The sequence below is a fragment of the Heloderma suspectum genome, chromosome 4 (assembly GCF_057233095.1).
Source record: "Heloderma suspectum isolate Gila_16-S chromosome 4, 16-S_ref, whole genome shotgun sequence".
In the NCBI taxonomy this organism is placed as follows: domain Eukaryota; kingdom Metazoa; phylum Chordata; class Lepidosauria; order Squamata; family Helodermatidae; genus Heloderma; species Heloderma suspectum.
This window is the reverse complement of record NC_139461.1, coordinates 79,681,835-79,699,995: the sequence shown is the minus strand read 5'-3', so window position 1 is coordinate 79,699,995 and position 18,161 is coordinate 79,681,835. Positions and strand designations below refer to the sequence as shown.

The window sequence follows — 18,161 nt, the reverse complement described above, 5'->3', positions numbered from 1 at the left end:
GGTGTAGTGGTTAGAGTGTGGGACTAGGATTGGGGAGATCCAGTTCCCCACTTAGCCATGGAGCTCACTGGGTGACCTTTTGCCAGTCACTAACTTGTAGCATAACCCTACCTCACAGGATTGTTGTGAGGATAAAATGAGGCACCAGGAAGACCATGCATGCCCTCTGAAGTTGGCAACCACCGAGCACTGGTAGGCCTCATTGGACACCCCAGAACTCTGACACAGGTCACCCCTTCCCTGCCACAGCTGCAACCAGAACTGGTCATGTGGCTGCATTCCCAGCAGAATTGTGCTCCCTCAGCCTGCCAAACAGCCGGGAGAGTGCAATTCTGCAGATAAACAGGGCACATGATCTTTGTGCACTGTTTCCCTGCAGAATGGGGTGCATGGGGAGTGCACACCTTGCTTCCCAGCAGAATCACACTTCCCCAGCCCGCCAAACAACTGTTGCAGGCTGGGGGCGTGGGAGTGTGATTGTACTGGAAATACGGCAGCGCAGCAGTGGTGGAGTCAGGGGAACCAGTGGGGGCTGTATGTGGCCTGCTTGTTGCTCACCCCTACTGTCTTGAGCTCCTTGGAGGAAAGGTGGGCTAATCTAATAAGTGCAAAAATGCCATTTTTGGAAGAGGATGATTTCTCAGTGACGTGCCAGAGAACAACAAGTTTGAGCCCCACAGACATGTAGACCAGCTTCTGTGGTGCTGTTCTCCCACCCTGATGCTTGGGTATTCTGATGTTTGTGCTCAGTACGTTAGCCATATGGAAGGTCATCAGTGGACCCAGCTACTATATAGGTATCTTCCCACCTTCCCTGTTGGGTAGGACACCACTCAGAGAAGGGGAGAAACTGCTTGCAGCTATGATTCTGCACTAGTAGTTCACCCATCTTCTTCATATGCAGCCATCTTCTCACTTGCAACCCACTTACCATCCATTGCTCAGAACTAGGATTTGAAGGGAGAAGGGAATCTCATTCCTTCCTCCTGTAAATAGCCTCTGTTGACAGAGGCTGCCACCTAGTGAGGAGGGGCAACTCTATAGTGCTAACATTGCTTTTAAGATTGTCCTGCCATGTCACCAGTCAACTGAGTCATCTGTACATGTGGCCATATCAAGTGTAGGGATGGCAGAGAATTCCGCCACGGATTCCAGTGAGTCCGGAATCCATGGCAGAATGGCCTCCTGTCCCCCCGCGGAATCCCCCCGGGACAGAGCTTACCTGGGGCGAATGCGGCGGATGCGGCGGCTCCGGCAGCTGGTCTCCTGGCCGGCTGCAGCTGGGCTGCTGCAGCCGCCATTGGCGTCCTTGCAGCTGTGATAGGCTATGTAAGTATTTAGGCTAACCCGCCCCCCAAAAAACAGCATACGCAAATGGCGGCGGCTACGGCGGCCGCCATTTGCGTTCCCTATTTTTCGCTGTTCTAGCCTACATAAATATTTACGTAAATATAATTGTTGATGGAGAACAACAATTGCAGATATGCAACTTTTATTTTTGTCTTGTTCTAGGATTTTTGGTCTCAGTATAACTTTTTGTAAGTAGCCAAAAGTCATATCAGCTAGATATCTATCATTGCCTTGAATAAACACATGTAAATCTGCATCCAATTGTTTAGGTATTTCTGTGAAGATGTAGATTTTAACTTGAGAACAAACAGCAGTGGCTTGCTTATCTGTTGCTTTAACAACTTCAGTCTCATGAAGAAACACATCCAGGTTGGAGGTCAAAAGGACTTTGATATTAAACCTAAAATCATGGTGAGTGCCATTGCTGAACAACAACACCCCCCAAACATGATCTTTTTTGTTTGTTTTTCCAGTGACAAAGGTTGGATTCTCCTACCCGCCCCTTCTTATTGTGAAGACACAGATGAGGGGAAAAGAATTGTAATAGTTGAGTTGTTAACAGCATAGTCCTGTGCGGGTCCACTCAAACATAAATCCCATTGAGTTCAATGGGCCTTACTCCCAGGAAAGTGGGTATAAGATTACAGCCTAAATTTCTCCAGGTCAAGGGTGGGCAACTTATGGCCCTCCAGATGTTTTGGCCTACAACTCCCATCAGCCCAAACCAGCATAACCAATGGTGAGAGATGGTGGGCATTCCAGGCTAAAACATCTGGAGGCCCACAAGTTGCCCATTGCTGCTCTGGGAAATACTATCTTGGCAACGTGGGACCTTCTAGAAATATATACTCATAGGGTCCTGGGGGGGGGGGGGAATTGATTGCAATAATTAAAATCCACTGTTGCTGTCTGCGTGCAAATTCTGGTGTCCAGTTTTTGGCAGGTGATAAAAACAGGCAGATACATGCACACACAGGGTTGTATCAAGAAACATGCTGCCACTTGCAGAACAGAATTTCTCACATCCCCTCCTGTCCCTGCTTACTGCTTACTAAGGCTTTACAGCTTACTTGGCCTATGCTCCCCTCCCATTCCAAAGCCTTTGCGTCAGGCACTTCCTCTTCGAGGCTGTACTTACAGGAGCTGTTCACACACAATGGTGGCAAAAGCACATGCCGCACCCTTTTTGACTATTCAACCCTCGATGGGGCTGATTAGGGGTTGCTACATGATGTCCGAACCAAGACACTATAGCTTAATTGTGGGTTATACAACCAAGAGTTAACCTAAATATTAATTGTAGATCATTTAACCCACAATTAAACTATAGTGTCCAGGTTCAGACGTCACATAGTAACCCTTGATTGGGGGTTGAATATTCAAAATGGCTGTAGAATCCACCTGACACATTTCAGCAAATCATAGGTTAACCCATGATTTGCTGCCGTTAGGTACAACCCAGGTCATAAACTTGCTGACTTCCCTAGGAAACACAACAAAATGCTCTTAGCTGAGTCTCCCCATCTGTATAGTGGACATCCATAGCACAATATTTCAGCCTTTGTACAGGAAATGTTAACAGTTCTGCTTGAGCCACTGCAGGATTGACTTTCTGGCTTTTTCTACCTTACATGACTCCCTTGCCCCCAACTGCTTCTTTGATAGTCATTCTGCTACCCCTAATGGCTGAAAGCATAACCAGAGTTCGCCATACGTGCTTGTTATGTTTAGCTGCCACTGCTGCGGATACTTCATGCGCTGCTGTACTACCTGGTCTCAACAGGCAGTGCATACTTCTAAGCAGCTGAAGTAGCTGGATGCATGCAATATGATATGGGAAGAGGTCCAGGCCTCTGATATTGGGTTGGATCCAAACTTAAGCTGCATCAACTGCACTATTGCAAGTGGACATCCCCATCCCCTCGTTCCCACAGAAGCCCCTCCAGCACCCTGAAAATGCTATGCGGAGACTCAGGAGACTCTGCAGAATGGGGTAGGCTGTGATATGGGGGGAAGATTGTCCCTCCTCTCCAAAACCTGAGTGGAGGGACAATCTGTGAGCAGAACCCTTCTTCTCACGGAAGGTAAATCCTGGATCCAACCCAGTGTCTGTTTTGCTTGAAACAATGGGAATCTTGTTAAGGTCTGACAACCCTTACCTTGAAGTTTTATGGTTTTTCTCAGGCTTGGCATCAGCATGCAGTATTCTTGGACAGCTGCTGAAGCCACAGCAACCTGGCAGGACCCACTGCTGATGCCTGTCCTGGGCCTGTCTTTTAATTCCCGCTTGGCAGCTGCCATTAACATTTCCCACAGTGCCCCAGAGCAATGCTACATCAGCTGCTCAGCTTCAGTTGTGGTTTCACTGCTGTGGTAGAACCCATAGTGCAGCAGGGTGGCTGGTGCAGGAGAGGGCACAACAGCAAGGGCCCCTCTCAAGCCTGCCCTCATTTTCTCACTTTTACCATCGTGCCCAACAGTTTAAATTGATCATCTAGTACTACCTGCATCCTGGGGCAAGGAGTGGGGGGTATGATAGATACGCTACTCATATTTCACTTTAACATAACTCTCCTTGAACAGGTATCTGAGAGCCTGACTCCAGTAATGCCTTTTCAGTATGTCTGCGCTCCGGACAGTGAGCACACGCTCCTGGCTGCTCCAGCTCAGTTCCTCCTAGAGAAGTTCCTTCAGCATGCCACATACAAGCTTTTCCCAAAGGCCATCCATAGCTTCAGGAATCCTGTCTTGGCCATTGATTGCTATCTGAATATTGGGCCTCAGGTATATATCTAGGAATCTTACAAATAACCAACTCTTGCAGGGGTGAAAATATCCCAGTCTTTAAAACAAAAAAAAATGAACATGGCAGATCAACTGTATGTTGACTTCCTTGGGTCTGTAGCTTCAGTTTGTGAAGCTGAAGAACTGCCATTACTGTTTTAAATTACCAGAAGAGTGGGGGACATGAAAATTGAGATGGGTGTTAACATACATTTCCTTTCTCTCTTTTTATTGTTATTTGGATCTGTTAATGCTTTGGGATTCATTCTGGATTTTTCCTGTCTGTTCTGGATGTTGTTTAAACAACTCTTCCTCTGGCTTTCCAGAGTTGACTGCCTACATTTTTGGCACAACAATTACAATTTATTCAGAGGATTAGCTAGATTCCAGTAAGAGCAGTGTTTGGAGTTCACCATAGATATGATGGGCCATTTGCTGAGGTTAAAATATAAAATGTTTAAGAAAAACTCTAATGTACGTATCTTTTCCCCTCCATTTCTGGTTTAGGTAGCTCTTTGCTATATCAGTTCACGGCCACATTCTGTTAATGTCAACTGTGAAGGGGTGTTTTTCAGTGGACTTCTCCTATATCTTTGTGACTCCTTTGTAGGAGCAGATTTTCTTAAGAAGTTCAAATTCCTGAAAGGTAATGTGATTTTTATACTGAACCTGTTGTCTAGTGCTTCTTCGATGGTTTCCTAGCAGAGTGGACTGGGCTGGCACTGGCACTACATATGCAGGAAACCACCTCCAGTTCCTATTTCTCTAGAGGCCTTTACAACTGGGAGCCATGGTAGCTGGTACCCTAAAGGTCCCGCAGGATACAAAGGCCCCACAAACCAGATTCATCCCAGACCCCAACACACATGCATCCCCAGTTAAGCACAGTCCACTCTCTACTGTCTTGGAGAGTATACTAAAATTATTCACGTTAACTACTCCTTATCAACCCAAACTGTTTGTACTCATAAGGGTGGTAACGTGTTGGATTGTGCTACTCTTTTTCAGTGCATGGTTAAAGGTGAAATGGGGATTCCTATGTTAAATATGGAATAGGTAATATTAGTGAAAAGTTATAATCTCATATATGTGCCTAGACTTTTTCATGCTGTGTACAGTGTCATTCTCTATTCCCGCTTAAGGCTTAACATTACGTTATGTTTGCAGCTGGAAAAGCAGTTCCATGTTGTCAAGGCTTCATCGTGTCACAGCCTATAACGATAAGCAATGTTTAAGGAACTCATGTTGCCACTAGTACTCTGTCCCTTCTTTGGCAGGCCACTGTGTTTCCATGCTGGCCAGGGAGGAAGAGAAGCCCCTCCCTCCACAGCCCGCATAGAATCTAAGCCCCAGTCCCACAAAGATGGCAAAGAGATGCAGCCCCCAACAGATTACCCTGAAAGGTTCCTGGTGCGGGTATTATGAGCCATTTTGCACTTAATGATGCCACGCCTTGGCTGCCTTTCCATGTGCATATGTTGGTTTCCATACGAAAAAGTACCTGGAAACTTTTTTTCCTCAAGGGGGTAGTGAAAATCTATTCCAGTTTTCTGGTATAAAAAGTGTAGCATGTACAGTGAAATTCACTTGGGTAAAGGGCTGGTTCTTGTATTCAGTAGCAATAACAAGACTCCGGCTCCAGACCCTTAGCATTCCCTTATTTGTGTATAGGTAATATTTCCAAGCAGTGGAGAGAAATCTCTGAAAACAAACAATTTGGAAGATGAACAGCAGTATAAACTGTATTTTGTTTTTTAACCTAAGGTGCAACGCTGTGTGTCATTTGCCAAGACAGGAGCTCCTTGCGTCAAACAATAGTCCGTTTAGAGCTGGAAGATGAATGGCAGTTTCGTCTGAGAGATGAATTTCAAACTGCTAACAGCAGTGATGATAAGCCACTCTATTTTCTGACTGGACGCCATATATAAGCTTGAGAAAATGGCAAAGGGAAAGAAGATAACCTGACATGTTTGAGTGTGTATTTTTCCTACTTTCTTTTAAAGTACAATCACTGTGGAGCAAAGTGCAACCAATACTTATATTCACTACTCTAAGGATTTACCAGAATTCTTGCCCAGTCTTTATGTGTTTATCTCTTCTTTTTATGATTGAAAGAGCATTGATTCAACTTAATTCCTCATGGGGCACTGTTACAGAAGCTAACATAATAGCATACCCGCTGTGACCCAGGATGTGGAGAAAAATGTTTTGGTAGTTGCCGGGTTCTCCTGATCTCATTGTACTATGCTAAACAGGGAATGAAACTGACTTTTGGCATCTATCAGCTTGAATGTGTTACATGAGATTCACACTAAGAATGTGGAATTATTTGAAGATAATATGTTGAGGAATGCTGTCCATTTCTCTTCATATCTGTACTTTTGGTACGGTATAACTCAGGGGTTTGAAATGACATAGATATTTGTGTTTAAAAGAGTAATTGTCGTTCACTTTCTGTGCAGTGTTAGCTTAAGGTTTGTAATTTTATATGTATTGAAACTGTTTTGGCAAAATTTCCACAAAAGTTAAAAAGTTTACTACATAAGCCTGAACAAATCAATGAATGTATGGCAGGCATTGTACGCACATGCAGGTTTGTCTCACAATTTTTATTCCACCCTTTTGGGTATCCATTATTGGTCTGAATCCAGAGATGCTTATGAATGGATAAAGTTGATCACCTCAATAAGTGATTGGCTTTTTTCCCTCCAGCAGTATGTATGGAATAGGATTCAGAAAGACAAGCTGCGTGCAGAAACCTGTTTCTGCATGTGGATCATCCTTGACTGTGGTTTGAAATACTTCTGATCAGCCAGCTAAGTAAATTGCTTATGCATATTATCTCCTCAGTGTAAGCTCTACCAAAGTGTTTTCTGTTCCCAATACTACCAAAGATTATGTTAAAGTAATTAAGCAACCTGTCTAGCTTGTTCTTATATAGCAGGAATACCTGGAATTCTCTTTACAGTGGTTGCCTCAAGTTTCTCTAGTTCTTGGGGTAGAGAACCCTACTTTGGGGCTTTTATTGAGAGCATTTACTATCCCATGAAGAATATACAGACCACAGAACAGGGATAATGGAGCTTACTACTTCATGATGTAATCAATGGCTGAAACAAAGCAACCACAGCTTATGAAAGCTAACAAGTCCTTTAAAAATCATCTGAGTTGGGACCAACAACAGAAGCCATATTTTTATAAAGGTCTTAAGAACATCTAGAAAAGTTAGCCAGTTTATTTGAAATACCTAGGCCTCGATCCAACTGAGCACAGACCCAGCACCTGTGTGCAGAGGAGTCCCACTGGACTCATAAAGCTCTGTTACCCACCTTACTCCCCATGTGAGCACATGGATATATGCAGAAAGTAGGAAGGAGCAATGAAGAAAATGGAAGGTCAGTGAGTGCTTCCGATATTTTTATCAGAGCCAGCACATCTGTTACAGAGCATAACTTTCATGGTACAGACAGAAAATTGGCTGGGGATATGGGAGGTGTGCACAAAACTCCTCTCCCAGCAATGCCTCATAAGAACGTAAGGAGAGCCCTGCTGAATCAGACCAAGGTCCATCTAGTCCAGCATTCTGTTCACACAGTGGCCAAGCAGCTGCCCACGGGAAACCCACAAGAAGGACATGAGTGCAACAGCACCCTCCCATTCATGTGCCCCAGAAACTGGTATACCAAGGCATACTGCCTCTGATACTAGAGGTAGCAGATAGCCATCAGGTCTAGTAGCCACTGATAGTCTTCTCCTCCATGAATTTGTCTAATCCCCTTTTAAAGCAATCCAAGTTGGTGACCGGTCACTACATCTAGCGGTAGGGAATTCTATAGTTTTAACTATGCGCTGTGTAAAGAAGTTCTTCCTTTTATCTTTCCTGAATCACCCATCAATCAGCTTCATGGGATGACCCCCATGCTCTAACATTATGAGAGAGGGAGAAAAATGTCTCCCTATCCACTTTCTTTCTATCCTTGCACTGCCTGCACATATGCTTGTTTTGATGGGGGAAACAAGGAAAACAGGTCTACTGAGCCCAGTGGAATTATTTCACATGCAAGTACTGCATGTGTGCTTGACTGGATCATATGCCTTGTCTTTGCTTGAATTAGAGATATATTGAAAATAACATTATTCTAAATAGGCATTGAATTGTTTTAGAATGAACATTTTCACACCAGTCCGTTGTGCTGTGAAATATACTGGGAGTTTAAATGAATCTAGTACAATCAGATCTTCATACTGCAGTTAAAATTGATTGATTTCCATCCCCCCTGCTCACTAATCAGATTTTTCCAGTTTCTCTCACTGTTATCCTTTAATAAATTGATAGTTCTTCCTTCACATACATTCTGACATTTTTCTTAATGCACAAATATTTAAGATGTGTGGCCTGTTTCACAAGATGGTGAAAAAGATATTCATTCAGTGCATTACATTTAATATAATTGAAACACAAACTATACCTGCAACTCAATTAAGAAGCACCTGCCAAAACTACATTTAGAACAAAGTGTTAATCATGCAACTTTTTTACCTTGTGAAAGAGCTGTTTACAAATAATGAAAAGTATAATATATTGATTGAAGTTGAAAAGGAAAGTAATGGTTTTCAAACCTATTGGTTTTATTATAGCTTTACGTAAATGTAGCATATTTCAAATGAACAATTGTTTACTTTAGTGTAGATTATTTGGGATTTTTTGTACCCATACAAAATCTGCCTTATACTTTAATGAATACCTTTATAATTTTTGGGTAGAAGCTTATGTAAGAGCTACAATTAGGGGCTGTAAAGTTGGTGTATTCACTGTGCAGCCTGCAAGATGCATGACAAATACCAATATTCTAGGGATAACTAGGGTTTTGTTCTAGTTTCATTGGCTGAACTTAATACCCGCATAACATGAATTTAATTTGTGAAAAATTCCGAAGAGTTGCCATTTTATTGCAAATTTTTGCAGATATAAAACTTTCAAAATCTTCTTTGTATATTTGATGTTTGCACTAAGTTCTTAAAATTCCAGGTGCTGAGACTTATTAGACTCTCACTAAAGAGGTACAAAAATATCTATAGGCTGAGAACTTGGAGACTAAGGGACTTTTCACACAATCAGGGTTTTGGGGTCACCTTTATGGAAGACTTTGTGTTTGAGTATTACAGTTTCTGGGCCGCCGTGGCTTAGTGGTTAAGATGCTGAACTGCAGACTGGAAGGTCGGCAGGACAGCAGTTCAAGACCCGAGTGCCGTGTGACGGAGTGAGCTCCCGTCTTCAGTCCCAGCTCCTGCCAACCTAGCAGTTCGAAAGCAAGAAATTGCAAGTAGATAAATAGGTACCGCTTTGGCGGGAAAGGTAACAGCGTTCCGTGCACCTCGGTGTTCAGTCATGCCGGCCACATGACCACGGATGCATCTTCGGACAGCGCTGGCTCTTCGGCTTAGAAATGGAGATGAGCACCACACCCTAGAGTCGGACACGACTGGTTGGGGACACCTTTACCTTTTACCTTTATTACAGTTTCTACAAGCACTGTACTCTGTTCTTAGAAAAATGTGGTATCTCCTAGGTAGCACATTCTTATCCTTACTTGATATACCACTTTGTAAACATGGCTTTTTAGTACTTTTAGTAAAAAGAAATTGCATTAAGCATTTGCACTCACGTGCTATCCAAGTCATGCAGTTTTTGTTTAAGGTTTTTAATAGTGCACTCCCTGTTGAGCAACTTGTGCAGGAATATATATTTATCATCGTTGTTGGATGCATACAAGCTCCACTACCAATTATTACTGCGGAATGCTTTGTGAGATTGTGTGGAAAGATCCTAAATGCTGTCTTCTGTATCAGACAAGAACAACTGATTATTCAAAGCAATGTCACTAAGGCAAAGGAAGAAGAGTTTGGGCTGATTACCAGCTGAAACCTCTTAAGAAAATGTCTTCACAAACTTATGGTAAAGGTTCGATGTGGTACAACAATACAAGCTCTTGATATGATATATGGGACAGGTGATCAGAATAAGATACCAAATGCTACTATATTATTATTTTGGTTACAAGCCTTGCCAGCAAGGCAATGACATGAATGTATTGAATAGGCCAGCATTATTTTACCTGTAGACTTGTTAAATATGAGTAGTTGATGGGTCACAGGTTATACTGAATGTAATCTGTAATTATAAACAAATCACTCAGATATTTCTGTAATTTATGCAGTTGCTTTGTATGATCTCTCTGAAAAGGAGTTAAATGTTGCTTTTAGGGCTGCTTCACACTTGACTTGTTTCCTGTACAAATCACTCGTCTTTCTTGGGGGGGGGGGGAGTATGTAAACTGTAAAACAACTTGATGATATGTGTTAAGCTTGTTACATGTACAATTTGTTGCAACTTCCCAGAGTTATACTCTCCATGAAGGAAGTTCATCAGGTTTGAAGCAGTCCTTGATGTAAAATTCTCTTAACCAAAACTCAGTGAATTTAGCTTCACTAGTCAGTCTACCTCACATTTTATTGTTTGAACTGAAGTTGTCTGCAGTTGTTGCTATAGTATGTTTATAATGTTCTTTCATTAAATTCAATGAATGCGTATTACCACTTGAGTCTGTTCTTAATGTTGTATACAGTCTTTCTACATCAAACATCTACTTGGTGAAACAAGTTTCTTAAGTGTTTGCTCCCAGCATTACACAATTTCAGAACATATGATTTTAAGTTTCTGCTATGGTATCAGTTTATACTTTCAATATTTTAAAGGTAAGTGGTGTGTTGAATTATTTAGGCTATCGTTCCCCAAAGCTCGTTACAGGTGGGTGAGGCCAGAAGCAAAAATGGCATGTCATCTGTTAGTGTGTACCATTGCAGATGAAAGCATGACTATACCCTTATTTACTGATTTTTAAATCCCAGTATTTTTAGAGCTAGGATGCAGGGAGAAGACATAACTTGGAATATACAGGAGCGAGTGTTCAAACATTTGCTCCTTCCTCTGCAGTGAGATAAGCCAGTACCAAATTTCACAGAAGACTGGTGCTATTTTGTTTAACATGACCTATTGAGGACAGCTTAGCAATTCTCTTGACAGGTGCACAGATGGTCAGTACCCTGAAAGCCTATCCACAACTAACCAACTAAGCTCAGGAGTGCTGTCCAATCATGAACTGAGTGAGCCTGAACTATGTCTTAATTAGAACTGGTTGTCAGTAGGCACAATAAGGCTGAAGAGTGCACTGTAGCCTTCATTATTATATTACATCAGATTCCAGCTAACAGCAGTTCAGTTCAGATATGACAACCTATGGTTTGTCATTTTGAGGATGAGCAGCCAGAAGCCTCTGGCTTATGTGATCCCTCTTCTCACTTTCTTTGTGTAAGAGGGGAGGGGAGTAGAAGCTTCCACTCCTATGTTGCAGGAAACTATGAAAGAACTTCTGCTCTCCTCCCTTCATGGTCAGGGGAAGGAAAAAATCCATGAACCCAAGGAGCACTGCTGCTCATTCCCAATGCTCCAAGCCATTGTTTGATTGGCTGAATGCAGCTAAAGAGTAACTATAAGGGAGACTATTCTTGTAAAGCTTCACAGTATTCCTACTAATTTGTGTATAGCAGTTTTTAGAGACAGAGCCCTGCCTAATTCCAGCTGGTGTACTCTCAAGGACAGAGTATACTTTACCTGTATTTGTGGCCTGGAAGACGTGGAAGATATTATTCATTATGTATTGCATTACCTGTATCTACCACAAGGATGGGTTTTTCAAAAGGATTGTTGAGACAGTTGATTTTCTGAACAGTGGGGAGTAAATGGCTTATTTATGGGGTGATACAGATAAATAAGGTTTCTCTGTTGTCCTTAGCAGGCCAACAGATTAGATATAAGTTTAGAACACAAATGGGCTTTAACATGCTGGAGATCCCTTGTACTAAAATATATCTCTTGTTTGATTATACTGAGCGTTTGTGATGATTAATAGTTTTTAGCAATTCAATATGATTGATTGGCAAGAAAAAATCAGTGGAGAGGCAGTCTTTGTGAATTACTTGCCTATCCACTTTTCAACCTGAGAGAAGTGCCAAGGTGGGTCACCCTAGTTATAGCCAGGATATTGTAAAATGACTGAGGAGCCAACCTACATTTGCATCACCGTTCTACAGACAGAAAAACTGTGTTGCAGCAGTCCTCCCCCTATTACGGGGACACCATCGAGGAAGTTATCAGGAAGAGGCAAATCTTCACCCTAGTCAGGCTAGCCTCAGTTTGCATTCTCCAGCAGCACTCCATCTTTGGGGCTGCAGTCCACTATAGTCTGAAATTCACATAGTAAGAACCTGACTTTCCAGTCCACTTGTATTATGAAATTAAAGATCAATTCATTGCAAGGTGCAATATCAGCAATGAGTGAAAAAGCAGGCAGCCACTTTGGGTTGTATCCAGTGTTAGTCCTCCTTAGAATAGATCCATTGAAATGAATAGGGACTTAGGTTAGACTAACACTGGATTCAACCCAATGTTTGTGACAAGATCAGAGTGTAAAAGAAGCTTTTAGACATACTTCAGTGTAAACCAAGACCTAAATTGCTAGATTAACTTTTCACATAGCAAAAACTCTAGGTTTGCTCAATCAGCAATCAAAGGGCAGTAGCGGTATTAGACTCCACTACATTTCTGAAAACAAGACTTGTATTTCTCCATGTCATCCCTTCATGCTGTGGGCTTGCTGGAGGCATCTTCACTAAACACACTTGGAAATAGGATGCTGAGCCAAGCTCATCTTGGGTTTACTGTTTCTACAGTGATATTGAGAACCTAAGGTCTTACGGTCTTACAAATGTAAGTATTGTAACTGATGATCACCCCAACTCATTATTTTGATATAAGAATCAGACTAGCATTTCAATCAACTTTTAATATTCAATCATATCAAAGGAATTGCTTAAATGCATTTAACATTAGTACATTATTTAAAAATTATCAAATACTTTATTTTTTTTAATCTACATTATATACAGGTCAAGAAAGGCCACAGTAGTTTTTCAACATATGCACCCTCTGAAACTGGAGGGGTTTAGGCTAAAGTATCAAAGTGAAGTCCACAAATGAAGGCATATATCCATTCTGCTACTGCTGAGGAAATCAGGGACATTCTTCCTCTTTATTGGCTAATCTAACATTCCCTTTTAAACATTTCCATTCAAAGTATATACTGAAACAATGTGCCATGCTGTAGACCATCTTTTATTGATATGTATAAGCTGTTCTTGAACATGTGATGTTTTCACTCCTATACAAAACATGAATGACCTGTAATCAATGGTAACTCCCTGCCCTGATATATTACTACATTGTGGACTTCAAAATGTACTTCAAAGGTGACCACTGTTCTTGCATTAGTTGACAGTCCACTATGAACAATTATAAGCTGCATGTAAACATGACTAAGTTACTATAGATAGAACATAGGGTTTGTTTTTTTTATAAAAATATCTTAAAAAAAATTACCCTACCACTGTACTGTTTACAGTTGTAATAAAATACAACAACCACCGTTTGGTTGCTGTTACTCCTGAGTTCACTGCTAATAAGTGTCCCATTCTCTTGGTTAACAGCTGCAACCAGGCAATAGGTTTTAGCAATAATTTCTCATTACCTTTTGCTATAAAAGTTTTCCCTTTAAGCAGGTTGTTGTCCACTGAGAAAATTATATACCAGGAATTGGCTAGTACCAAAGTACTGTGTTGCAAACAGCTTTCCATCAGGAGTAGGATCAGAAAAAGCAATTTCTTCTTTACTCAAATATGAGCCATATATAAAGTTACTCCTGTTCAAAGATATTTAACAAAAAAAACATGGTGTCAATAGAAACCTTTTTAACATGTTTACGTTCCTATTGATCAAATAATGCTCATGAATCAAATAGCCATTCTTAAACAACCACCAACCATACAAATACTGTCCCCTTACCCATTTGACTTCATGCCTCTCAAAAAGCAGTTAACTTGAGAGTGCGGTTTTTCTTTTTGCCCTCCCTCCAGCCTTACAAATGGCACATAATTCTAACATTTGCTCTTATAATCATGATGAAACTGAAAACATCCAAGTAAAAACAACACTGATCAACAAAAGTGAAATGTAGTTCTGTAAAGAGAAGTTAACTGTCAAGACTTAACACAGTTCATGCTAATACAGAAAAAAAACTGTTTACCGCAGGCATTCTAGCATCCGAGAAGCAATTTTCTTCCGTCGCATCATGCTGAACACCCAGATGCGACTAATGCCACAGATAGCAGGCTCAGGAGATGTTGAGCAGCACCAAGCTTTTTGCCTTTCAAAGGTGACTTTCTCATTTTCTGAACTAACTTCTGGAATCTTTTCTTCAATAACTCTATACCCCTAGAGAAAGAATACTGTTAACATACTTTTATCAGTGCATTAAAGTGCATTAAAACTGCTGATACAAATGCTATTATTTCTGATGTTTTAATGCATTTTTAGAACAGTGCGTTTTTGTCCAATCACACCTTTGCCATTTGGATTACCAGGAATAGAACAAGAAGCTGGAGTCTTACACGTCTGCAACTGAAGAATCAGTGGCCAGACAGTTGCCTAAAATTGGTAGCACCTCTACACAATGTGGTTCTTTAGATTTTAATTAGGCTATGTCCTGCACCAGCTGTTTTTCTCCAGAATGCCTGGGGGAAAACAGTCCTCTGAAAGCTGGTGCAGCTTACAATTAATTTTGTTACTTCCCTCTTTTTAAAGAGCACTCGCTTCCCCAGCCATGTTCCTTGTGGTATCTGGATAAAGACTACAAGAATAGCATTGTCTTCGGCAATCTTGCCACTTGAAACACAACAGAAAGCTAGACTATGAGTACATCCACTTACAGTAGGCGCTCCAGAATGTTTCAAGCAGACGGTCCAGAATGTTTCAAGCAGAAAGCTGACGCGTTGTGTTGTTAGGAAAAAGCTCTTCTGCACCCCTTCCCCCACTATGAACCAGCCCACTATATCCACTAGAGCAATAGTTTTCAACAGCTCAGTCAAGCAGCAGACTGGAGCTAGATTCTTTTAAAAACCAGTCCGCTACATAACCTGAAAGGCTGGGCTGCTTGCAAACAATTGCTATGCTGCTCTTTGCTGTACTGACTACAAATATGCAGCTACTGCTAACCTGCAGCAGCAGGAGAAATTGGAAGCAGGGGCTGTTATGAATTTGAGCTTCAATATCATGTAATTGGACCTTCAAATTGCTTCCTTATTGATTTTCCCCCTATATTAAGTATTCGACGTGCACTGTTGTCATCTGTTGGGTCTTTAAGATATATTAACAGAGCAATCCTATTGGCGAGGTAGGGATGAACTCCGACACTGGAAGAACCCAAGATTCCAAAGCCTGAGTGGGCTTGTACTAGAAAGGCAGAAAGGAGGGAAAAGTGATGCTTAACTTCTTTTTTTAATGCTTAAAAAAAAAATCCCTCGCATTGGTTTCAATAGGAAGGAATTAATCTTCAGCAGCTCCAGGGCTGATGTAACTCTTTCCTACTGAAGAAAGTATTTTGGTATTACTAAATCCATTTCCAAGTTATGAGACTTTGGATTGGTTTGCACAATTGCAGGTGGAAACAACAGAGTATGGACTGTTTTCCCTGCTCCCACGCATGCTGCTCGCACACCCAACATTTACTTAATTACCTGTGCTGCATCGCAGGTTGCCATGTCATCCAAACCTGGTGCATAGCACAGTGGGGGTGGCTTCTACCCCACCTCACAACCTTTACTATAAGCCATGGGTTGTGGGCTGGGTTAGAAGCCACCCCAGCCGCACTGCATGCTGGCTTCAGATGACACGGAAACCCACAATGCAGCAAGTGTAATTAAGCAAATGGCAGGCAGGCTCAGGGGTGGGGGAAACAACCCATACTTAGTTGTTTCTCCTGCTGATTGTGTGAACACAGCCTTTGAGAATACAATGGACAATTGCAGTTTGAATGGTTAATTCCTATGAAGGTGAGGCTTCTTGACTAAAACTACAAGGAATAACTAGGCCAAAGAGAAAGCTAACCATTTGAGTTTTGTATAGAATACGAGTAGCAAACTTTTCAAAGGAATCTTATCCCAGTAACAAGTTTTGGGATATAATACTGCAATTTTGTTTTAACAATCCCTAATCAACCAATTTGTGAAGAGAAAACTCTCTGGAAAAGACCCTGATGCTGGGAAAGACTCGGCAAAAGGAGAAGGGGACGGCAGAGGATGAGATGGCTAGATAGCATCACTGATACAATGAATATGGACTTGAGCATGCTCCGGGAGAGAGCGCAGGACAGGAAGGCCTGGCGTGCTATGGTCCATGGGGTCACGAAGAGTCGGACACGATTGAACAACAACAAATCAACCAATTGCTAAAATAAACTGTACAGTATACTTTTAAAAAGGACTAATTTATAAAGAAGAAAAACAATTATAGTCAAACATGTGAACCACCAGATAAAATAGACTTTTATTATAATTGACATAGCGGGTAAAGAACTGCATCAAAAGACTGAATGTGCAAGACCACTTCATTGGCTCTGCTAAAAGACCACCTCCAACTGTTGCATGGCAGCAGCCATCCATCAAGATGCAGCAGAGGGAGAGATGGGAAGCAGAGACATTCCACTGGCCCTGCTGAGAAACCACTTGGATTTTCCTTTCCCTAAACGATTTCCATTCCAGCTGGTCCTTATAAGAACTAAACTAAGAATTGGTACCGAAATTCACTTTTTCCCACTTCCCTTCCCCCATCCTTTCTTTTTGTGTCATGTCATTGAAAGCCTGCAAGAAGGGACTGTCTTGTTTTCATTGATTAAGCTGCTCTGGGGAACTTTTCATTTGAAAAACAGAGTAAAATGCTTTAAATAAATAATAAAATACTACAGGACCTTTTCAGTACAAAGAGGGCTACAAAAATGAAGAGGACAGTTGCTCTGGACACAGCCTTACTCACCCACTGGATATGTTCTGCAATTAAGCAGCCAGTTACTTTTTTATCATTAGAAATAAATAATAGTGTCTTAGTTCTGGAGCATGTAAGAGGAGCTTGTTGAAATCCCAGGTCATTATCTACCATCTCTCTGATCTCATCAACCTGTCAAAATAGCATAATAGAATCAAAAAAGAATATTGAAAAGTAGAAACAGATTTAATATATAAATTCCAGGACTGATGATCTATAATAAGATGGTACATAGGGACTGATGATTGCAATGAGTATCCTGAAAAGCAATAAAAAGTTATTTTTGCATTATCACCAAAAACTCAAAATAGTTCGCCAATATTAAAGGAAGTGTGAGATCCTACAATTTAACACATTTGCCCATTCTTACAAAATAAGGCCAGCTGCAGTACTATTTCTCATTTTCTTTTATAGCCAAAGTTCTCAAAATAATAATAAAACATTTGGTTTTAAGTCTCAGACCTGTTCTTAAATACTTACTTATATTTATCAACTGATTAAATGTCACTGTAAGCACACAAATAGAAGAAAATGTCATTAATAAAATAAAAATGGCCCTTACCTGTCAACCAACTAAAGCTTTAGCAGATTAATATACTGAAGAATGCAATCTAATAAAACAGATCTAGAAAGTAACAATTTCAGCTGCTGGTTTAGGAAGAGTCCAGAGCTTTTGAAAAATGGAATGGGTTTGATCCAGTTCACAAGGGATAGTGTCTATACAGAGTCCTGTTCTCCCTTCCCCAACACCTTTTTTGGCATCCATGCACACAGACACTGCCTCAGGCTATTATATTGAATGAGACACAGATGTACACCTTCCTGATCTCTATTCAGGCCATCCCATCTACTCAGTCAAGGAAAGTGATAGTGAAGCTTCCCTCGACTGAGCAGAGTGGATGGGCTATATGGGCACAGGGGAGGTGTGCACTGGCTTTCCATTCCCTGAAAGGGTCTGGTGTGGTGTCAGTATGTACACCCTTTCTCTCTCTCTCTCTCTCTCTCACACACACACACACACACACACGTACATACG

The 18,161-nt window shown here is 41.4% G+C and overlaps 2 protein-coding genes across 6 annotated transcripts in view; one reads left to right on the top strand and one right to left on the bottom strand.

Moving 5' to 3' along the window:
• The window catches only part of GREB1L (GREB1 like retinoic acid receptor coactivator), a 229,354-nt gene extending 218,627 nt beyond the window's left edge, over window positions 1-10,727 (top strand). Inside the window, exons 31-34 of the mRNA XM_084849730.1 lie at window positions 1,620-1,761; window positions 3,934-4,134; window positions 4,642-4,780; window positions 5,899-10,727. Of these exons, the coding sequence (XP_084705856.1) occupies window positions 1,620-1,761; window positions 3,934-4,134; window positions 4,642-4,780; window positions 5,899-6,062 (646 nt within the window). The 3' untranslated portion in view covers window positions 6,063-10,727. The remainder of the gene's footprint in view (window positions 1-1,619; window positions 1,762-3,933; window positions 4,135-4,641; window positions 4,781-5,898) is intronic.
• Window positions 10,728-13,001: 2,274 nt separating this feature from the next.
• ESCO1 (establishment of sister chromatid cohesion N-acetyltransferase 1) overlaps window positions 13,002-18,161 on the bottom strand; it is a 30,328-nt gene continuing 25,168 nt past the window's right edge. For 4 of the 5 annotated variants that reach the window (XM_084849737.1, XM_084849739.1, XM_084849736.1 and 1 more), the window contains 3 exons: window positions 17,117-17,257; window positions 14,334-14,521; window positions 13,002-13,949 (listed from right to left, as the gene is read on the bottom strand). In XM_084849737.1, coding sequence (XP_084705863.1) covers window positions 13,802-13,949; window positions 14,334-14,521; window positions 17,117-17,257 — 477 coding nt within the window. In that variant the 3' untranslated portion in view covers window positions 13,002-13,801. The remainder of the gene's footprint in view (window positions 13,950-14,333; window positions 14,522-17,116; window positions 17,258-18,161) is intronic. The other variant, XR_014790135.1, reaches the window with a different exon arrangement.